The sequence below is a fragment of the Anopheles bellator genome, chromosome 2 (genome assembly GCF_943735745.2).
Source record: "Anopheles bellator chromosome 2, idAnoBellAS_SP24_06.2, whole genome shotgun sequence".
In the NCBI taxonomy this organism is placed as follows: domain Eukaryota; kingdom Metazoa; phylum Arthropoda; class Insecta; order Diptera; family Culicidae; genus Anopheles; species Anopheles bellator.
This window is the reverse complement of record NC_071286.1, coordinates 44808576-44826498: the sequence shown is the minus strand read 5'-3', so window position 1 is coordinate 44826498 and position 17923 is coordinate 44808576. Positions and strand designations below refer to the sequence as shown.

At 46.2% G+C, this 17923-nt stretch overlaps 1 protein-coding gene across 1 annotated transcript in view; it reads left to right on the top strand.

The window, feature by feature from the left end:
- Positions 1-16220, top strand: part of LOC131207589 (uncharacterized) — a 37774-nt gene extending 21554 nt beyond the window's left edge. The window contains exons 4-9 of the mRNA XM_058200209.1: positions 276-349; positions 2026-2228; positions 7351-7378; positions 9672-9756; positions 9868-10074; positions 16024-16220. Of these exons, the coding sequence (XP_058056192.1) occupies positions 276-349; positions 2026-2228; positions 7351-7378; positions 9672-9756; positions 9868-10074; positions 16024-16220 (794 nt within the window). The remainder of the gene's footprint in view (positions 1-275; positions 350-2025; positions 2229-7350; positions 7379-9671; positions 9757-9867; positions 10075-16023) is intronic.
- Positions 16221-17923: the final 1703 nt, after the last annotated feature.

Genomic DNA, 17923 nt, shown 5'->3' with positions numbered 1-17923 from the left:
CGCGCCCTGAAGCCGGCACATAGGCCGTATTGTTTGGCGGAAATGTTTCTTAACTGCACAGTGAACGCAAAAACAAAAACGGACGGCCAAAAGCTGGCTCACAAGAAATCTGTTTTTATCACACGCGCACATCCTACGTCAACAACAATCGCAGCCCTTTTCCTTTACTCCTGTTTGGACGGTAGGGCTGGCCGAGTCTCTTGTTTCGCATCCACAGGAAGGCCGTTGGATTGACTGTTCTCTTCTCGTTTCTGTTCATTACATCTCTTTCCCAGAGCAAGTCCTGTGGAGCCGCTGGTCGGAAGAATGGGTTGTCCTGTACGATGATTCCACCATGGCCTGGTTCACGGTAAGCAGAGGTTCCGGGATGGTGTCACAACCATTCCCGTTCTTCCAACGACTCCATAACTAAATAACCATACCATCACCAGAAGGCAGAAAAAATACAGCACATCTACGCTGCGACACTCCGGAAATGAGCCCCTCGTCCAGAATCAATTAGGTGCCACCGGGATCGCTGGCCGCATTAGTGTCCTCCACATGTCAATCCGTATCACATTTTCCAACATATTACGTTCAACTCACGTGAGACCCCGGCCCGGCCGGATCACGGATCTCTGTGTTCCACAGCGTTCCTCTTCGTGGCACGTGCGGCAGAAATCCGTAGCACTGGTTCGGGCCCATGTCCACGTACGTGCCGCTTCGCAGGCGCGTGTGGCGGTTGAGTGCAGGCGAAATGAGCCCGGATTTTGCCCGGCCACAAGCTGGCTGGCCGACCCTTGTCATGCTGCTGTCAGGCAACCGCTAGCTTTACATGCACATTAAAGCTTGGCTTCGTACGCCTCTAGCTACTATTGGTGAAGTTAAGATGTACGGCTTAAAGCGTTACGATCGGATGCACCGTTGGCTGTTGCCCTCCGAAAGTGGTGGCTGATCCTTTGAAATTTACCATACTTTGAGTTATTACCATAACCTTCGTTAAAGCTCCATTGGCGATGGCGTCCACGATCGATCATAACATGCAAAACAGAACTCCTTGTTGGGTGTGCATTGCGGCTCTTGTTAAATATTTACTTTCCCGAGGCATCTCTTTACCTACCCGTTTGCCTACAGGGAACGACCACGCTCCGTTCGTTAGCGCTGGACTCTACTCTGTAACCGAGAAAAGTGCTTGGAATCCAAGTCGTAGTTTTCGTCAAAGCAGGCCGAACCTGCTGCATATTTATGGCCAGTTCTAATCAAAGAATGTCACGTACTGCAGTCGTGCAAGTCCCCAGAACCCTTGGAATGGAAGTCTGTTCACACCGAACATTGCTGTGCTGGCGGTCTTTTGGGCTAAGCCATATACCTTAGGAAAAAGTATTAGAATGCTACTAATATATTCATTAATTACTATTTGCAGTAGTCCTCACAATTTCGGTATTTAAAGATAAAATTGAAAATCGTTCCTTTAAATGGAAATATTTGTGGTTCGTTTGTAGACCGGTAGATCAGTTCCCATGCTAAAGATATTAGTTTGAGCCTGTTAGTCTTATTAAATTTCAAAGACCCTCTTGGACAGGGTCCACAATCGAAAGGACCTGCCGGAAACTCACTTGGTTCAGCACTCCTTCATATAAGTACATGGAGTAGCTTTGCCACTGTTCCACTCCATTCTCGCTTCTTGTTTAAATTCCCCCGTGGCACCGATGGAAAATCTGGTGACGTCGTTCGGCACCGTGGTGCATACGCAGCCGTTACGAGTCGCGACGGTTTCGAGAACGAAAATCGATACCACTCAGCCATTCGCTTCCGGGAGTTTTTAATTGAAAACAATTTTCCGGAAATCCTTTCTTCCATTCCATTAGCGAGCGGCGTCGCTTCTTGGTGTTGCCGGGAGCTCTCCCTAGCCCTCCCTAGCCCGGCCTACCGCCCGACAACCTGGGCCGACCTTCGGCCCGATCGTCACCAAGGACGAAAAAATCAATTAATCATTATTTTTCATCGTTTCGCTTCGATTTTCTCGACGCCGCCACACACCACCAGGAACCGGGACGGTCGTCACCTGCGGGAAAAATTCTGGTCAAGGAGGCACCGGAAATGCTGGCGATAGCACACTGGACCGGGCAGATACCCCGGCGGCCACCGCTGCCGGATGGCGTCAGCGTGTCGCAGCTGATCGCCCTCGGGTCCCGCCGGAAGCGCTCGAAAGTGTACTGGATGATCGCAAAGTCAGAGGAGGAAGTCAGGTAGGTGGTGGTATGCTCGTACGTTGGTCCCATGGCCGAGAGCATGGGATTCGAATCGACACCGAGCCCCGTGGAGCATCGCATTCATTTTTAAAAGCTTTTCCATGCTGCGATTGGTTTGCGGTTATTCGGTAATTTACATGCTCTGTGTGCGCCTGTTAATGGAAACCCGGGAAACTTTGCACTCATTGCATCAGGGACGGCACCACACAGCTCACAGAGAGGTATTATCGGTTCAATCTGAAAAGGATGCAGTTTGAAGTTTTTCCTTCGGGATTAATTATCGGTTCAATGTCTGCTGTACATTCGTTAGTAAACCGCAATGACAACTGAATTCCAGTTCCTAATTGATAGGACACTTGGACATTGGACACTGTGTTCATTACAAACGAAAAAGATCATGCGATTGCTTAATCATTTTGCAAAGGATTTGTTCGTGATTTTTGGTTATGTTCTTGTTACACTTTTTTAGTATTCCTATATTTCAGTATACTTTCGTTACCTTTCAAAGGCAGTTTCAATTATCACACTCAGTGACAATGATTTGTACTTAAAACCATGTTAGATATTCCAACTCAAACAAGAGGCAAAAGATATACACATTATTATTCAAAGCAACTAGCATGTGCATGCTTAACATGCCAACATGCGAAGAATGGCCGCCTCTCGGCGGAAGATACATTCTTTGGCCCCAGCCGCAATTGAAACGTCCGCTTGTGTTTTGCTCAACAAACATTGGGCACCGTGAGTCCGTGCGGGTCGCTAAGGTCACACGGGCGAAGGCTCGAATACATCAGCCCCGCGGTCTGGGATTGGATAGAAAAGGGATTGTTATGCAAATCCCGAGCCAGCCGAAGACCGTTTGCCGATTCAGGAGATTTTGACAAATTCTGCTGACTTGTTGCTGCTCCCGTAAGGTTGCGTACGGGGCTTCCTTCGTCCACTGGCCCGCAAAAGGGCTATCCGCTCGCAGCAAAACAAATACCCATCTCTCTAATCACGAGCATCCCAAACAAATAGGACCAACGCTCGCAGACGAGGACATACGGTCCTCGTAGGTTGTTGTTTTCCCTTTTTTATTTATTTCGTTCATTTTACGACCATCGGACTGTCTGAGACCAAAGAAGAGTACACGCGTGCCGAACAAGTGCAAACGTCCATACCTCTAGAGCGACGGGTTGCCGAGGAACACTGTGGTCAACGAGGCATTCCGAGGAGCGGCATCAACCTTTCAACTCTTTTAGCCCCGGACACCCCGCGACGAAAGATTAAGTTTCGCTTTAAGCGCCTGGAGCGTAGGCAATGGGCAATGCTTCCATCGAGCTGCCATTTCGCGTGGAGGGCTTCGTGTAATGAAACAAAGGAAAAGTAACTCAAACAATCGAGGGGTAATAATCGAGGACCAGGATGAACACACACACACACAGCTGGACACACCCCCGAGCTATTGACCCCACTGCTGGTCGCTGTTTGGGCGGAACAAAATAACGATCTCAAAACGCCAAACTGAGCCGCTGGGTGGCGAAGGTGCCGCGGTCTTACACGACGAAGGTTCCCATGGTGCTAAGAAGCCGAACGAATTTGTTGACATAAATTAGCGATAACAGTTTGCGCCGTCATTTCGGTTGGGCAAACAAGCCAGGCCAGCCTCTCGGTGTTTTGGCCGTTGTTTGTGTGTGCGTATGCTTGCTCAACAAGCATAGCCCTCCGCTCGGCGCATCATCCCCGTCATCGGCCAGTTAGGAGTCCTGGACGAGATAACGCCCATAACGCCGAGCTGCACACTAACGCCTCGGAAATACTGGGCGCGATGATACGGATTGGAGTTCGATTTCTATTTACTCAGTCGGTCCCCCCGTAAGCCCTTGCCGGTCGCGTCTCGGATATCGGAATGAGTCGAGCGAGTTGGAGTCGACGGCCATCTGTCAACGGCACACAGTCTTTCTCTCTCTCGGCTGCAATCAATTTTGAGTTGATTATTATTGAAGCTCGTCTAAGCCCCGGTGCTGCCGAACCAGGTATTTGTCGCTCAGTTTAAACCGAGCGTCGTTCAACAAGAGAGCTTTACAGCATCTGGCCATACGTCCAAACGTGCTGCTTGTCGTTTCATCGAGAAACTCCACAACCCGGGAATATTAACATACTTTATTCAAGCGGACGACCGTTTCTTCCACGCGCCCGATGTTGTAGCCCGATGGCTCCTTTTCCCAGGATTTACAGAGCCTATTCGCAGCACCGCAGCGTGGTGTGGCTCGGAAAGAAATGGACTAAACATTTCACCAAACGCGCAACCAGAACCTGACGACCGGTGTGTTTTTGACCAGCGCCAGCGCTACGGTTACGTCAAAGATCCCTTGGGCACCGGCACCAGTGTCCCGCTAAGGGCGAAGGTTTATGGTTTATCGATTCGCTAGCATCCCCAGACCAGATGGTGCTTTAAGTGTTGCACGAGCAGCAGGAACAAAACACCCACTATCACAGCATCATCCTACCTTTTGGCCGTCTTGGTGGAGCTTTCTTTAAGGTCTCAAACGATTGCCAACGGCGCAAGTAGGCAACACTGTAATGAAGAAGCCCTTTTCCCGGGCTATCTGGTAGCTACACGTGGCCGTTGCGGAAGCCAAATTAACTTTCCACACCAAACGCGACCCGACATCATCCTTAGATCTTCCGCCGGTAAAATTGGGTTTTCACCCCCCCGGGGGGTGATTGTAACGGTAGGTACTGTGTGTGAAATTGCTACGCGAGGACGAAAAGTTTTAATTTCTTGCTTCGATCTCCAGTCGTGGCGTGTTTCATGGAACAGCCAACAATTAGCGATGGACCGGGGAAGTAAACTTCATCGCCGTTATGAAACTTTGTCACGGCTGGTACCCTGCCACTGTTAAGCTCGGTGACCGGCAGGGTTCGACCTTAAAAGTGGTACTATAGTCTAGACGGCATACCTTGACGGTTGGAGTCGGGATCCCGACGTCTACTTGGGGAGATTTATGTTGGGGATAAAATTGTTAGAGACCTTAAACCACAGAGACGCAGATTAGCGAAAACAGCATACAAAGACCCTTTCATCGACAAAGGGTCTACAAACTATATCACCGATTATCTATGTGTAAAATCCAAGTTTCCGAATAAGGTCTTTCGAACCACTAGCAAAGTCCAACTAGGCACTCATGATCGTCCCCAGACAAACCGCAGTGTTATAAAATAACCAGACCACGAGGGACAGTGTTCCAGAAACGCTCAGCCATGTTAGTTAGCTGGTTAGTCAGTTAAACCCAAATACTTGCTAATATAAACTTGGAACTTCCAACAACGGCGGACAGTTTTTGGGCGCAAAAGTTTCACCCGTAAAACTCACACAGGACACACGCTTTAGGACGATCGAGCATTCGTAGCGTGATGACGCACACCGAGCACGAACTACGCACAAGCCAGGTCAGCCTTCTGCCACACGTTGCTGGCCACCTGCTGGGCGGTGTTCCACAAACCCGGTAGCTTTATGCTGTTTTACGAGCGCAGAGGGATGCGGGTTTGTAGACGGTAACTGATAGAACCTGGCCGTGGGAGGAAGCTACCGATATAGAACAGCTTGGTGTTCACGCCACGCCATTACGTGTGTCTGCATAACGTAATCAGTTTTAATCAGTGCCCACTGCTCGGCAATCCCCGAGAGTGTACTTTGAAGAATCGGCGCCAACCGCCGCAAAAGCTTCGTCCATCCGCCATACACTCAACTAACACCCGGCATTGAGGGTCTCTGTGTGTTTGTGTTTCTATTTTTAGAACAGAGCTTTGAGGGCACGTGGGCGAAATCTAAACTTAAAATAAACATAACATTGAACGGTCCGCTCGCCCAGCACGTACTGGTTGGCGAGGTTAGGAATTTAAACTTTCTTTTCCAACGGCACACTGGCACACGTGTACTGTTTGCGGGTTTCATTTGTTTTAATTCATAAATTTCAATTAGAGGTGCGAATCGCTGCACAAATATTAGTATCTCCCAGATAGGCCGACTTATATCCGAGAGGTACCTGAAAATACCGTTATTCATCTATTATCATTCTTCATAGATAGTGATCATGAAGAAATTTACCAATGGGAACCAACTCTCGCACAATTCTCGTATTGGAGTCTATTTTCTAGCATTTTGTTTGTATTTTTTATTAATTCTAAGTTTGTTAAAATTTATCACCTTGAAACAATCAACATAACTAGCTTCATCGGACTCATTATTTCTAAGTATGCTCAAGGCCGACTGGCACTCCTTTTTCTACTTCCTGAGTCTGCAAAATAGTGTGTACCACTCCAAAAGACGAGCTTACAGTTTTAAATTAAAATCTATGGTGGCCAACACTAGGACATGATTAGTATCACAGTAGTTTCTGGGTCTATCCGTCATTAATTATTCATTCATTTTAAACATCAAAAAAAGAAATAACACAAAAACACTCAGCTGTGAAACAACCTGCGGTAAAAAAATCTGCGCATGAAGTTACGTGAATCGCTTTACCAACGCTCACAAAAGTTCTCCAAACTCTGTTAGCAAATCTCATCTCGGATCCCATTATCTTTTAATAGTTTGATCTCTTCCCTGATCTAATCAGCGCCAATTATTAAATCTTACTGACGGAGCGATGTTAGAAGGATGTGAAAATGATTCGCCCCTCCCCAGGCGGAGCATCAGTCGAGAAACCACAGCTTAAACATAATTCCCGTCAACGTATCGTTCTCCGAATCGCGCGCCGCAACTCGTTTCTCGATTGGCTAAACGAATTTCTTTCCATCCTTTCATCGGGGGATTCGCGAACCTCGATGGTGCTTTGTTTCGATGCTTCGTGCTTTGACCATTCCGGAAGGTCCTTTTTTTCCTGGTACATAGCAACTTCAGCCTTAGTCCTAGGCCCGGGAACTGGCACGTTTTTGTTGTGTTACTTTCTAAGACATTTATTCTGCCAGCGCCTTCGAAAAGCTTTCAACGATTTTTCAGCGAACGCTCCCGGCCATGGTGAACGGTTTCGGTTTCTTTCATTTTCGGGCTGTGCGTTTACTCTCTTTGTGCTTTCTCTTTTTTTATCTCTCTCTCTCTCTCTTTCTCTCTGTATTGTTTCTTTTATTTTTACAGCGACTGGATTGCTGCTATTACGAAAACGGTAAGTTACTCGTTTTATTCTTGCTGCCGACCCATTTCGTAGGCCCCGGCCCACCGAGCAAATCAAACTGCTGCCGAGGGTCGAGAAAATATTAAATTTCCATCGCGGTTAAGCCGACCGGATGCGACTCGATCTGCAGCAATCAATTAAAATGTAGCACAATACAATAAACCACTTTCGACCGGCAAATCCGATACGGCAATTTCGTTCGGCGGTTCGGAAACGGAAGTTAAATACAATATTTAAAAAATATGAATCGGATGCTTCGCCATTCGCCGGCGATCGCTATTTGCAGTTTCATTTGCTACGGTAAATATTGTGGAAGTTACTGGGCAGCAGTGGAAGCCATTCTTGTGTAGGATGATTCGACTTTGTCTTGCGTGTCGTTACGAAATGTACAACACGGGACAGTGGGACGCATAAGAGCACGACTCACGGGGAATCTCTAAGGCTGTTACAAGCAGCATCGTCTAACAAATCTTAAATTTAGCTACACAATAACACAACGCAGTTTTTCATCTTCACATTCCAAATTTGTTCAATCTTCAAAATGGACCGAACCGAAACATGGGACTCTGCCATGGTGGTTATATACCTGCGCTCCTTCAGTAATAAAGTCTTCCCGGCATTCCAATGTCGGCTTCCGTCTGGCCAATCGCTTGACCGCTGAAAGCTCCATTTAGAATGAATCCATTTCGTTTCATTTCCGATTGCTCTTTCCACCTCGACCTTCTCGACGCAGCCAGCCGTACGCGTCCCAGCTAGGGACCCCAATTTTTTACGTAACAATCTTCTTATGAAGCAGCATCGCACACTTTCGAAACATTGTCATTCGATGGGCCAGAATCTTCGCTTTCAGTTTCTCGATTGTGCAGAAGACACAAACTTCAATCCGATTGATGGGTTGTGGTCCCATCTCTTGGGGCTCCGATAATGGTTTGTGATGATTTTTTTACTTGTCAATTCGTAGAAATTTTTATTCCGCAGCATATTCGCAGATACTTGCTCAAATAAACAGTATTGTTTCATCAATTCATTCATCAATTTTTCATAAATGTATTTTAATGTTCGTAGTTAGTATGAACTACATAGTTAGTAAGAATATGTAGTAAGTACGAACTAAATACATAATATAATTTAGTATGAAGCTGGGACGAGAATGGCTGGCTTCGCCGAAAAAGTGGAGGTGGAAAAAGCAATCGGAAATGAAACAAAATGGATTCATTCTAAATGGAGCGGTCCAGCGATTGCCCAGACGGAAGCCGAAATTAGAATGCTGAGAAGAATTTATTACTGAAAATAATGGGAATGTGAAGATGAAAAAAAGCACTGTGTTATTTTGCTACTAAATTAGGAATCTGTCGGACTCGCTGCTTGAAACGACCTTAGCGCCTCCACATGACTCAGGCTGTTATGATATCGGTGTTGACGCGGATTAGTTGAGACAAACTGTTCACAAAGTCGAAAAGACCAAGATGAAAAGAATGGCTCGGTTTGTTTTAGTAAATTATTGTAAAAGGACTTTCATTCACATGCGCTGTTGTTGTTGCCATGGCTTATTTTAAGAACTTCCACCGCAAAACCGAGAGCGAGGCAAATGGAAGAATTCGCGTAATAAGAATTTACTTCCGGTGCCCGGGACCAGCCGGCGGCGAGGGGTCGCTTTTGGGTAAAACACTGCCCTTCGACCGCCTGGAAAGGAGGCGCCTGGTAGTTGACGCCGTGTGGCTCCATAAGACACTGCATTACGACTAAGCTTCCGCACCAATCTTCGTTAATTCCTAATTGAATTTTTCGTTTATCTCGTCCGTATGAACCCATTTTCCTCTTGTTTTCATCACTTACCACGAACCTGACCTTACTGGCAGTGAACCGCGGTGAAGCTGAATCTTCCTGCGTGTTCGTCCTCTACTCGGGAGTTAATTTTTTTAAGCTCTCATAAATAAAAAAACGAAACCAAATCCTTGCGCCTACAGTAAACCTTTCCAAAATATTTGGCTTCACCAAAACTATCTGCAAAACGTAAAACACCATCCTAGGACCAGGGCTATCACTGACGGCCGCAGACCTCGGGCGAACCGCACGTTCTGGGCTCGATCACCTGCTACGGTGCTGGTGGCGTCGGTAAGCCGCAGCCCGCAACCACAAGAATTTATCCGCCCTCCGAGGGTGAAAGCCCGAAGCCCGGACGATAAACTTCATACGCCACAGGCCCACAGGCCCGAGAGCCGACGCATCCATCTTATCTGACCTCTCAGCTAACCGGTAGGCTTTTTGTGTTTTATTTTTGTAGCTTCCTCCACCGCCGCAGATCGAACTCGTTGTTGATAAACCACATCTGCTCGGTGTCCTGCGGAGGCCAATCGTTCGGATACGGCGTAAGTGAAGACTGGGTTCGCGAAGGGTCCCGCTGGCGGGTGCAAATCTATTCAGCTATCTAGCCTCTATCTCTCCCTCTCTCTCTCTCTTTCTCTTTGTGCGATCCTTAGCGGCCACTAGCTCGGAGGTGTCGGCAAGGCGGAAAAATCGGCACAGCATCGAGAACAACACGACCAAGGTGAAGGGCGAGGCGGCGGTGGCCATCATCAAGAAGAGTGCCCAGGACAACGCGGAACCGAAAGGATCGCTGGCCTGTGCCCTGCCCTGGGGCCACGGCTGGGGTTGGGCGACCCTGCCGAATGGTATCTGGAGTGGGGGTGAGTTCCCATTGTTTTTAGTTTTTGTGATCTGCGAACATTGTGCCCACGTTGTGCGAGCAAAGTGGGCGAACTAAGAGCAACAGTCAAACAAGACAGCTTCGTACTGATTCGTCCCAAAACCGAATGTGGATGTTATGTGAACTTTTTTGTGTGTTGACCTTCCTACTACATAAACACCATCAACTAATTAACAAACTACTGCATTAAAACTCAAGAAATGCCAACATCCCATTAAGACAACTTCAAGTCATTCCGAAGATCCACCCAATAAGTCCGCTTGAAGGGACTGAAAATACAACGGTGTACTTCTCAACATAGTTTTCGCTTAGCTCTTCGACGTTTCTAGCAATTTGGCAAGATCCTAAAGATAGACCTGCTTTTGGGACCATTCTACCCAAAACAGACGCCCTAAGTAGACCTAATCTGTAGAGCCAATTATTCTAATTTGGAACTTGGAATTTGGAACTGTGTAAATATTGTAGATTTTTGTGAAAATGAAAGGAGTGGATCCTTGAGTCGTTGACCAGCAAACAACATATTACACGCCTAAGCCAAGCCAACTTCCTCTTTTTTCCATTAGAGTCTGGATGCTGATGTATACAGTTCTAAAACAAAACAAGAACATTCCTCGTATTTTATTCTTTTTTGTACACGTTCGCCCAACCCACTGACGGGCTATTTTTAGGTTTCCATTTGTTTCAAATCTTCAAACCAACCTTCTGCCGTTCGGCCGAAGGACTTGTATCGAATGGGGCCAATTTGGCACTCGATTGAACATTCACCAAGCTGCGATAGGGCGGCAATACGAGCAGACGAAATGAACAGACCGGCGTGAGGGGTGATGAGTGAGCATCTCCCAGCCCGAGAATCGTACGTCCAAAGGGCGTACCTTTGCCCGGGGTACCATACCAATACCGACCACACGCGTAGCGTCATCAGCAGCTCATTGGTGTGTGAAAATTAATTTTCATCGCAGAAAAGAAAATAAATTGGATTCGATACGCCATATTCTGTGCGGCCGCTGCTCTGCGTCGCTCAAACATTGTAACACCGTTCGATCAGGGCCGCGGAAACATATGGCCCAAAAATGATGAATGACGATTCGCGACAAAACGTGAAAAAGGAAACGTCAGTGTGGCGCTCTGTTCTATTGTTTCCTGCCTTTTGCCGTGTATTCGCACACCCTTTTACTGTCCCGTGTCGTTGGATTTTTCGGACTGGAATTCGGATTTCGGACTGGAATTCGTGCGATCGGAAATCGGAAACCAAATCATCCAGCGATGCGACGACATCTCGGTAGGAAATGTTTCGTTTTATGTTTAACTTTCAAGCTCCCCAAATCTTTCCAGTTTTGATCTTGTATTCGCATTTTATGAACTTTTGCGCCATTTTCGAAAAATGGGTTGTTTATTTTTCGAACTCTGTCCAAACGGTTTTCTTTCAATTGATTATTCCTTTAAAATTAAACTTAATATTGTACCTCAACACGATGAAACTTAAACATTCGCTATCCTTATAGTTTAGCTTTAAACCATTGTCTAAAAGTCTTGTTTTGAAAGAAACTATCAAGTCGAAATTGAAGTCTAATCGATTAAACTCCTTAAACTATTTTCTTCCTACTGAATGGTTATCAAATTAGTCGGCAATAAGTTTTTTTTTAAGTTCCAGTTTATGTAGCAGAATTCTAGCAGAAGTACCAAGGTTGTTTGTTTATGGAGAACGAAACGTTAATCACGATAGATTGCCGGCAAGAGACATCTCCAGCGAGATCAAACTAGTTTTTGATGAAAAATTTTTTAGAGAAGATTAGTGGTTTGGTTTCGTTACAAATCAGTCAATGGGCGTAACAAAGCGCATATTAAAGCTCACAAACATGCATTTAGCCGAATTCAGCCAGCACCCAACTATAGCAGAGACACTGGTCAATGGTATCGAGCCACTGAAAATTGAATCATTGTGATATTGATGATGATTGAATCAACCTTCCCGACTGCTCCTAACTTTATTTAATCAAGAAATATTACCCGATCGTTAGAAAAATACTGAAAACATGGCCAGGCCATTGATTAGTGCAGTAAGAAACGTTTCGTTTGCAGACCACAATATGTGTAGTTTAAATACCTCAGCACCAACCTGGGCTAGGGCTGATTTTTTTGTTGCGAATTATATCTACCTTCATCTTTAATTGATTGAATTTTTGACTATTATTATCAATAAGTCTTCGCTCCCGTGAGAATTGCTCATGCTCCTGTCGCTTTCAATCAAGACGGTGTTCATCGTCTTAGGGTACCATCATCAATACTGTAGAACTCAGCCCGTTAATCGCAATTACAGAATACACCGGAAGTAGAGAATTGTTGTTTTTATACCTATTTTCTTTTCTTTTCGTAGTTTTGTTAAAGTGGAGATTAGTACCTGTAATTGACCAGTAAAAAATTAATACTGGACACAGATCTCTCACTACACTTACACCAAAATTGATACCAAACACAAACAGTGTTTGAATACGAAACTACAATATAAAACCTACGATCATTTTCATAAAACGGAAGCAACGTATAAACAACGTTGCTTCCGCAGTTGATCGCCAGCTGAAACGGACCCAAGCTGTGTGCTGATTCGTCGCACCAAACATTTGTTACGAATTTGGGCCTAATTTTCCCCACCGCAACTAATATAACGAGTCAATCCAAATTAATGGCTCTCTTACGCGATATAACTTTTGGCCGGCCGTGTGGAGGAACAGAACTAGCGCGCAGCTGAGAAAACTTAACCGACTTACCCACCCATAAGAACCGAGGCCAGACCGGACACCGGGCGCCAAACTGTCACCGTTCGGGATGAAACTTTGATTGAATTTTGGATGCTAAAAATGAGATCGAATAAACTTTCCAAACGCGAACCCGACCGAATCCGGCGAAGCGTGTCCCGCTGCCTCTGCCTTCTGTCCCTGTGTAATGGCGTTTTCCCGATACCGGCGCATCCCCACACAATGCGCTGCCCATCGGACGGACGGACCATAATCTCGCCCACCCGACGCGCCATAATTAACGCCAGGAAGAAGCATATTAATCACCGAACGAATGGACAGCTATTGCGAAATGGTGGCTTCCGGTGCTCCCCCTCGCCCCGGACAACTTTCGCTCCGAAGAGTAAGACATTTTACCGTCGTTCCGCTCCCGGGACGGACACAGACGGAAGGGGGACGGAAAAATCGCCCCCGGCCAGTAGGAAAACCCTTTTCCGCCGTCGGCCACCCAAGAATATGCCATCTTCGGGCGTAGTCCGTAGTTCCCGCGGTTCGTTTCTTTTTTCCGGCTTCCGACTCCGAGACAGAGTTGGAGAAAAAGTTTCGCCGAAGGAAGCGAAGCGAAACTTCGACGTCTCGCCCATTGTTTCGACACTCGCAGTGTGTAGCTCATGTTCTTGTCGCGTGACTCAGGGCCACTGATGCCAGGGCCCGAACGGGAAAAAAGTGTCGATTATGACGACTGCCAAGCCCAGCGTGTTATGATGAAGACTTTATCCGTTGTTCCCGCCTGTTTCCGGGTCCGCTTCACGGGAGACTGTTTGCGACCAGCCAGCCATCCAGCGACCCCAAGATGCTGCTGATGATGATGATGATGATGATTATCATGTTTCATGGTTTGACTTTGATTACGCTCTCTGGTGCTGTTTCAGGCAAATAATCCCTTTGGGTGCTTTTGGGTTCGACTGAAGTGGAGCCTGGCGGCCCGGACAGCTCCCGTACGGTGTTTTGACCAAAGGAGCGTGCTACCTTGGATTCCTCTTCCCACGAGAGATCCCAGCAAGAAACCGGGAAACCGAAACACGCGAAAAAACGGAACACAAAGTTTGATTACTTTTGCACCAACACACACCGAGCCAACGGCGACCAGCGATCCTTTTTTGGATCGTTTTGCATGAATATCATCAACTCACTGCGAACTCACTGGCCCGACGAGCGGATCAGTCGATGGAAAATAAACATAACCCCCCCACCGTGGGGCGGATGCCTCTGCGAAGTGAGGTAACCGGAGCCGGACGCGGCAAAAGAAAAACGGTCAAGGTTGGGGGACAATTTACAATGACATTAAACAAATGGATCATGTTACGACGACGGTGGCGGCATCCAGGGCGGCCTTCGAAGGATGTTTAACTGACTAATTGATATTTTGGGATGGATTACCGACCCGACCGGGCGGTACCAACCAAGACCGCCTTCCCAAGGGGCTTGTGGGAGTTTCGCTTCGGAAAAACTGTCGCGAAATTTTCAAGTGGTAAGGTCGCTTCTTCCGAGAAAACTAACTTGATGGTATTCCCCGTGGACAAACAGTGCGTTTCGATCGAGCGGCGGCAGCGACGCGCGAGAACATTCCTCGGCCGTCGTGACATCCGCCACCAAACCGAGGAAGCGATATTGGGTCGGGGGGTACGCCGGTAAAGGTGAGGCCCGTCGAAATTCATGCTAAATTCCCCGAAGAATTGGCGTTTTGTTGGGCCCGTGATTGACGAATTTATTGGAAAACTTTGATTCGATTTATTTTCACCCGGCGTACTCCGATACCATGGGTTCCGGTGGACGAGCGACTTCCGAGAAGATGTCCGGGTCCGGATCCGCGTGCACTGGCTGCACAGCGACGCGTCCTTCGTCGACATAATATTTCACTTTGGGATCGCGCGCAATCAGTGTGTATTCTGCCAAAGTCAAGAATTTATTCGAATAGCCGAACCGAAAGCCGGCACGAGAGCATGAAAAATGTATACCAACTTCGCCCGGCTACAACAAAGTGTAAATGAATTTACGATTCCCGTCGTGGACATCAGTAGTGAAAGCTGAGGAGTAGCTGAGGAGTTTTAGGGTGCGCTTAGGTCAAGTCCATTGGATAAGTTTTACCCTTAAAGGGTAGCAAAAAACACGAGGAAAACATACTTGTTAACAAACATTATACAATTTATTGACAACGCTTCGCTTATCGAATTATGGCCACTGATCTATACAAAAATTAAATGATCTAGGTCTGAATGATTTGGTCTTGTATTTTTACAGACTATTACCAAGTACCAAAGTAACTGATCATGTTTATATAAAAAATCTGACCAAGTTATAAACTATTACTGTTGCCAAAAATTATCGGGAATTCACATATAACTAAAAAAATTTTTCTTTATTCTTCTAAATCAATGTCAACAATCATGAGTGATTGATTGTTACATCTATTGATACATCTACTATAGGTCTACACTTGTTCCAATTTTCGAAACGGTCCCTAAAGTGCTTGTTAGGAATCGCCTTTAGTACGTTCTTTGGTTTGGTTCCTAAGTCAACTACCAACTGTAAAAGATGTCCACGGAGCGGCCTTTGAGTTTAGCGAATAGCCAGAAGCCACAAGGTGCTAAGTCAGGCAAATGCGGAGGTTGCCGAACGGTATAGGTTGTGTTTGTGTACAGAAAAGTAACATCTCGTAACTTTAAGCTCACCAAATCAACAAGACGACGTCAAACGTAACCTATAGGAAAAACAACCTATTTTATTCAAAAGTAAAAATCGTTTAGTACTGTTCCGAACCGATTTGACCACAAGCCACTATGGAAAGGTGGCTCAAAAAGAGCATGCAGAAAATTAAGTCAATATTCTGTTGAAAGATTGCAATTTTCCATACTCGTTGCCCGTAATATAAATCGAATTCATCGAATACGGTTGGAATGCTATCGTGAACGTACGGCGTGTTTTTGCGAATTATCGAATGACTAAATTGTCAAGCCATATTCACTATTTAACATTCACCGCACAACAACAATGAATAGAATTAATTCGCGGCTGTATGTTTTACATTCAATATGTATTACAATCCGCCCACCATGAAATAATCATGAACGAGCGGTTCCATCGGTCGAGCCTTAAATGAATTCATATTTTCTTTCGTTTTTCTCCAACATGTTCAGCGCTCACCTGGTCGCAGTGTGAGGACTCAATCACGTTGCACGCACTTCCGACCACGCACTGTACCAACATGATAGAGACACCGTGTGCCGGCGGCATCTACCACACCGACATCGGTCCGTTCGACCTGCACGGGATCGAAGACGTGGGCGGCGAGGATTTCGACTACGCGATGGATTGTGGGGATTTCATTTTCTAAGCCCAAGACACCCAAGGCCCAAGTGTCGAGCCGGTGGGCGCGTCACCAGCAGATTTTCGGGGTAGCTTCCCCATTTGTTCCGACACCTGTTTTCTGCGCACACGGACACACACCTGGAGGAGGACGAAGACGCAACAAAACCACCACCTCACCACATTACGATGCGTGGGAGCGTACGTGTGACGCACTTATCCATCATAATTGGGACGAGGGGCCTCACTGGATGAGGATTCAGCCCCATACTTGAAGCGGACAGAACATAATGCTTTTCCTGTCCCCGATCCTGTCGCTGCCCGATGGTACTATGCTGCCGGCTACTGCCCCCAGGTAAGGTAGGTCGGCCAGCCCAGGCCAGCAGCTCTGCTTAGCATATTTTTGGGAACCACCGAAATGTTCACCGACCCTTTATTAGTGGTTCGCACGAACGCACCTTCCTTCCGAAACGTGTTACGCCTGATTGTACCGAACCTTGGGCTGGCCAGTGTTCGGGGCTTATAATTTTAACGAATGGCTAGACTTGCAAATCGTGTCCTTTTAGGGAACCATTGGAAACAATAATAAATAAAGCGATTCCATAATCGTCAATGTGGCCGTTTCCAATTCCCAGCGACACACTGGTCGCACGCGTATTTTAAAGGTATTTTGTACTCATCTAAGGTAAATATTAGGCCGATCAACCAGCATTGGTGTAGTTTTGCCAAGAATTGGTTTAAAAATCAGTTGTTGGGAATTTCGGTGAAGTAATTTTAAAATACATGCATTGTATTTGTAGGCCTACATTTATGCACATTGTTACATTACAAAAAGAACAGATGTTCAGAAGAAACCTTAGAGACACTTTCAATTAATGATTCCCCTTAGCTATTTATTGTTGAAAATACGTATTCAAATTTTGAGATCTATAATCTGTTGTGTGATAATATAATATTAGCCACACTGACATGCAGCGTATTGTTTCAACTGCCCAAAACATAAACAGTCAACATAGGATTGCAAAGCTACTTTACTTAGTAGTTTGATCCAACCGTCACCGGCCCATCACAAGCGTTGTGAATGCTTTTGCTTATCAGAGCTGACGCACTGATCTCACGCATTGCATATCCACTAAGTTTATCACAAAAAACACGCACAGTAAAGCTCCCTCCATTGTCATCCTCTCTGCTGGATCGCGAAGAGTACGCAATTAATAAGCTTCATTTCTCCCTTACAGCTCCCCAAGCAACGATGCAAAAATCCAACTGTCCACCGATAAATGTTTAGTGCAGCATAATGCAATACTAACAATAACAATAATGGTACTCGCCACCCAGCGAAACCCTTTAGTGCAGGATAGTGCATAGCGCATCATAACAAAAGCTCTAGCATATACTGAGCGGACACAGAACGTAACGCTTTTTAAATGTAACTGCACACGCCCGCACAGTGGCCGTGTATGTGTGCCGCCAGCGGGCTCGTATGTGTGTACTGCAGTTTTTCTACGGAAGGCAACATAACACGGGCTGCAATAGATGTGATGGTAACCATGTATCGAAACTGTAGCAAAACCAAATATATGTAATTGGGTCAACCCGAGGTGGCCAACATTTCAGAGATGGCACCGGATTATACTTTTTAATTTCCTTTTGTTGCATCGTATTAACCTAGAATATGAATGAACGCATCTAACAACAACAAAATATTTAGATCTTTAATGAATCGATATT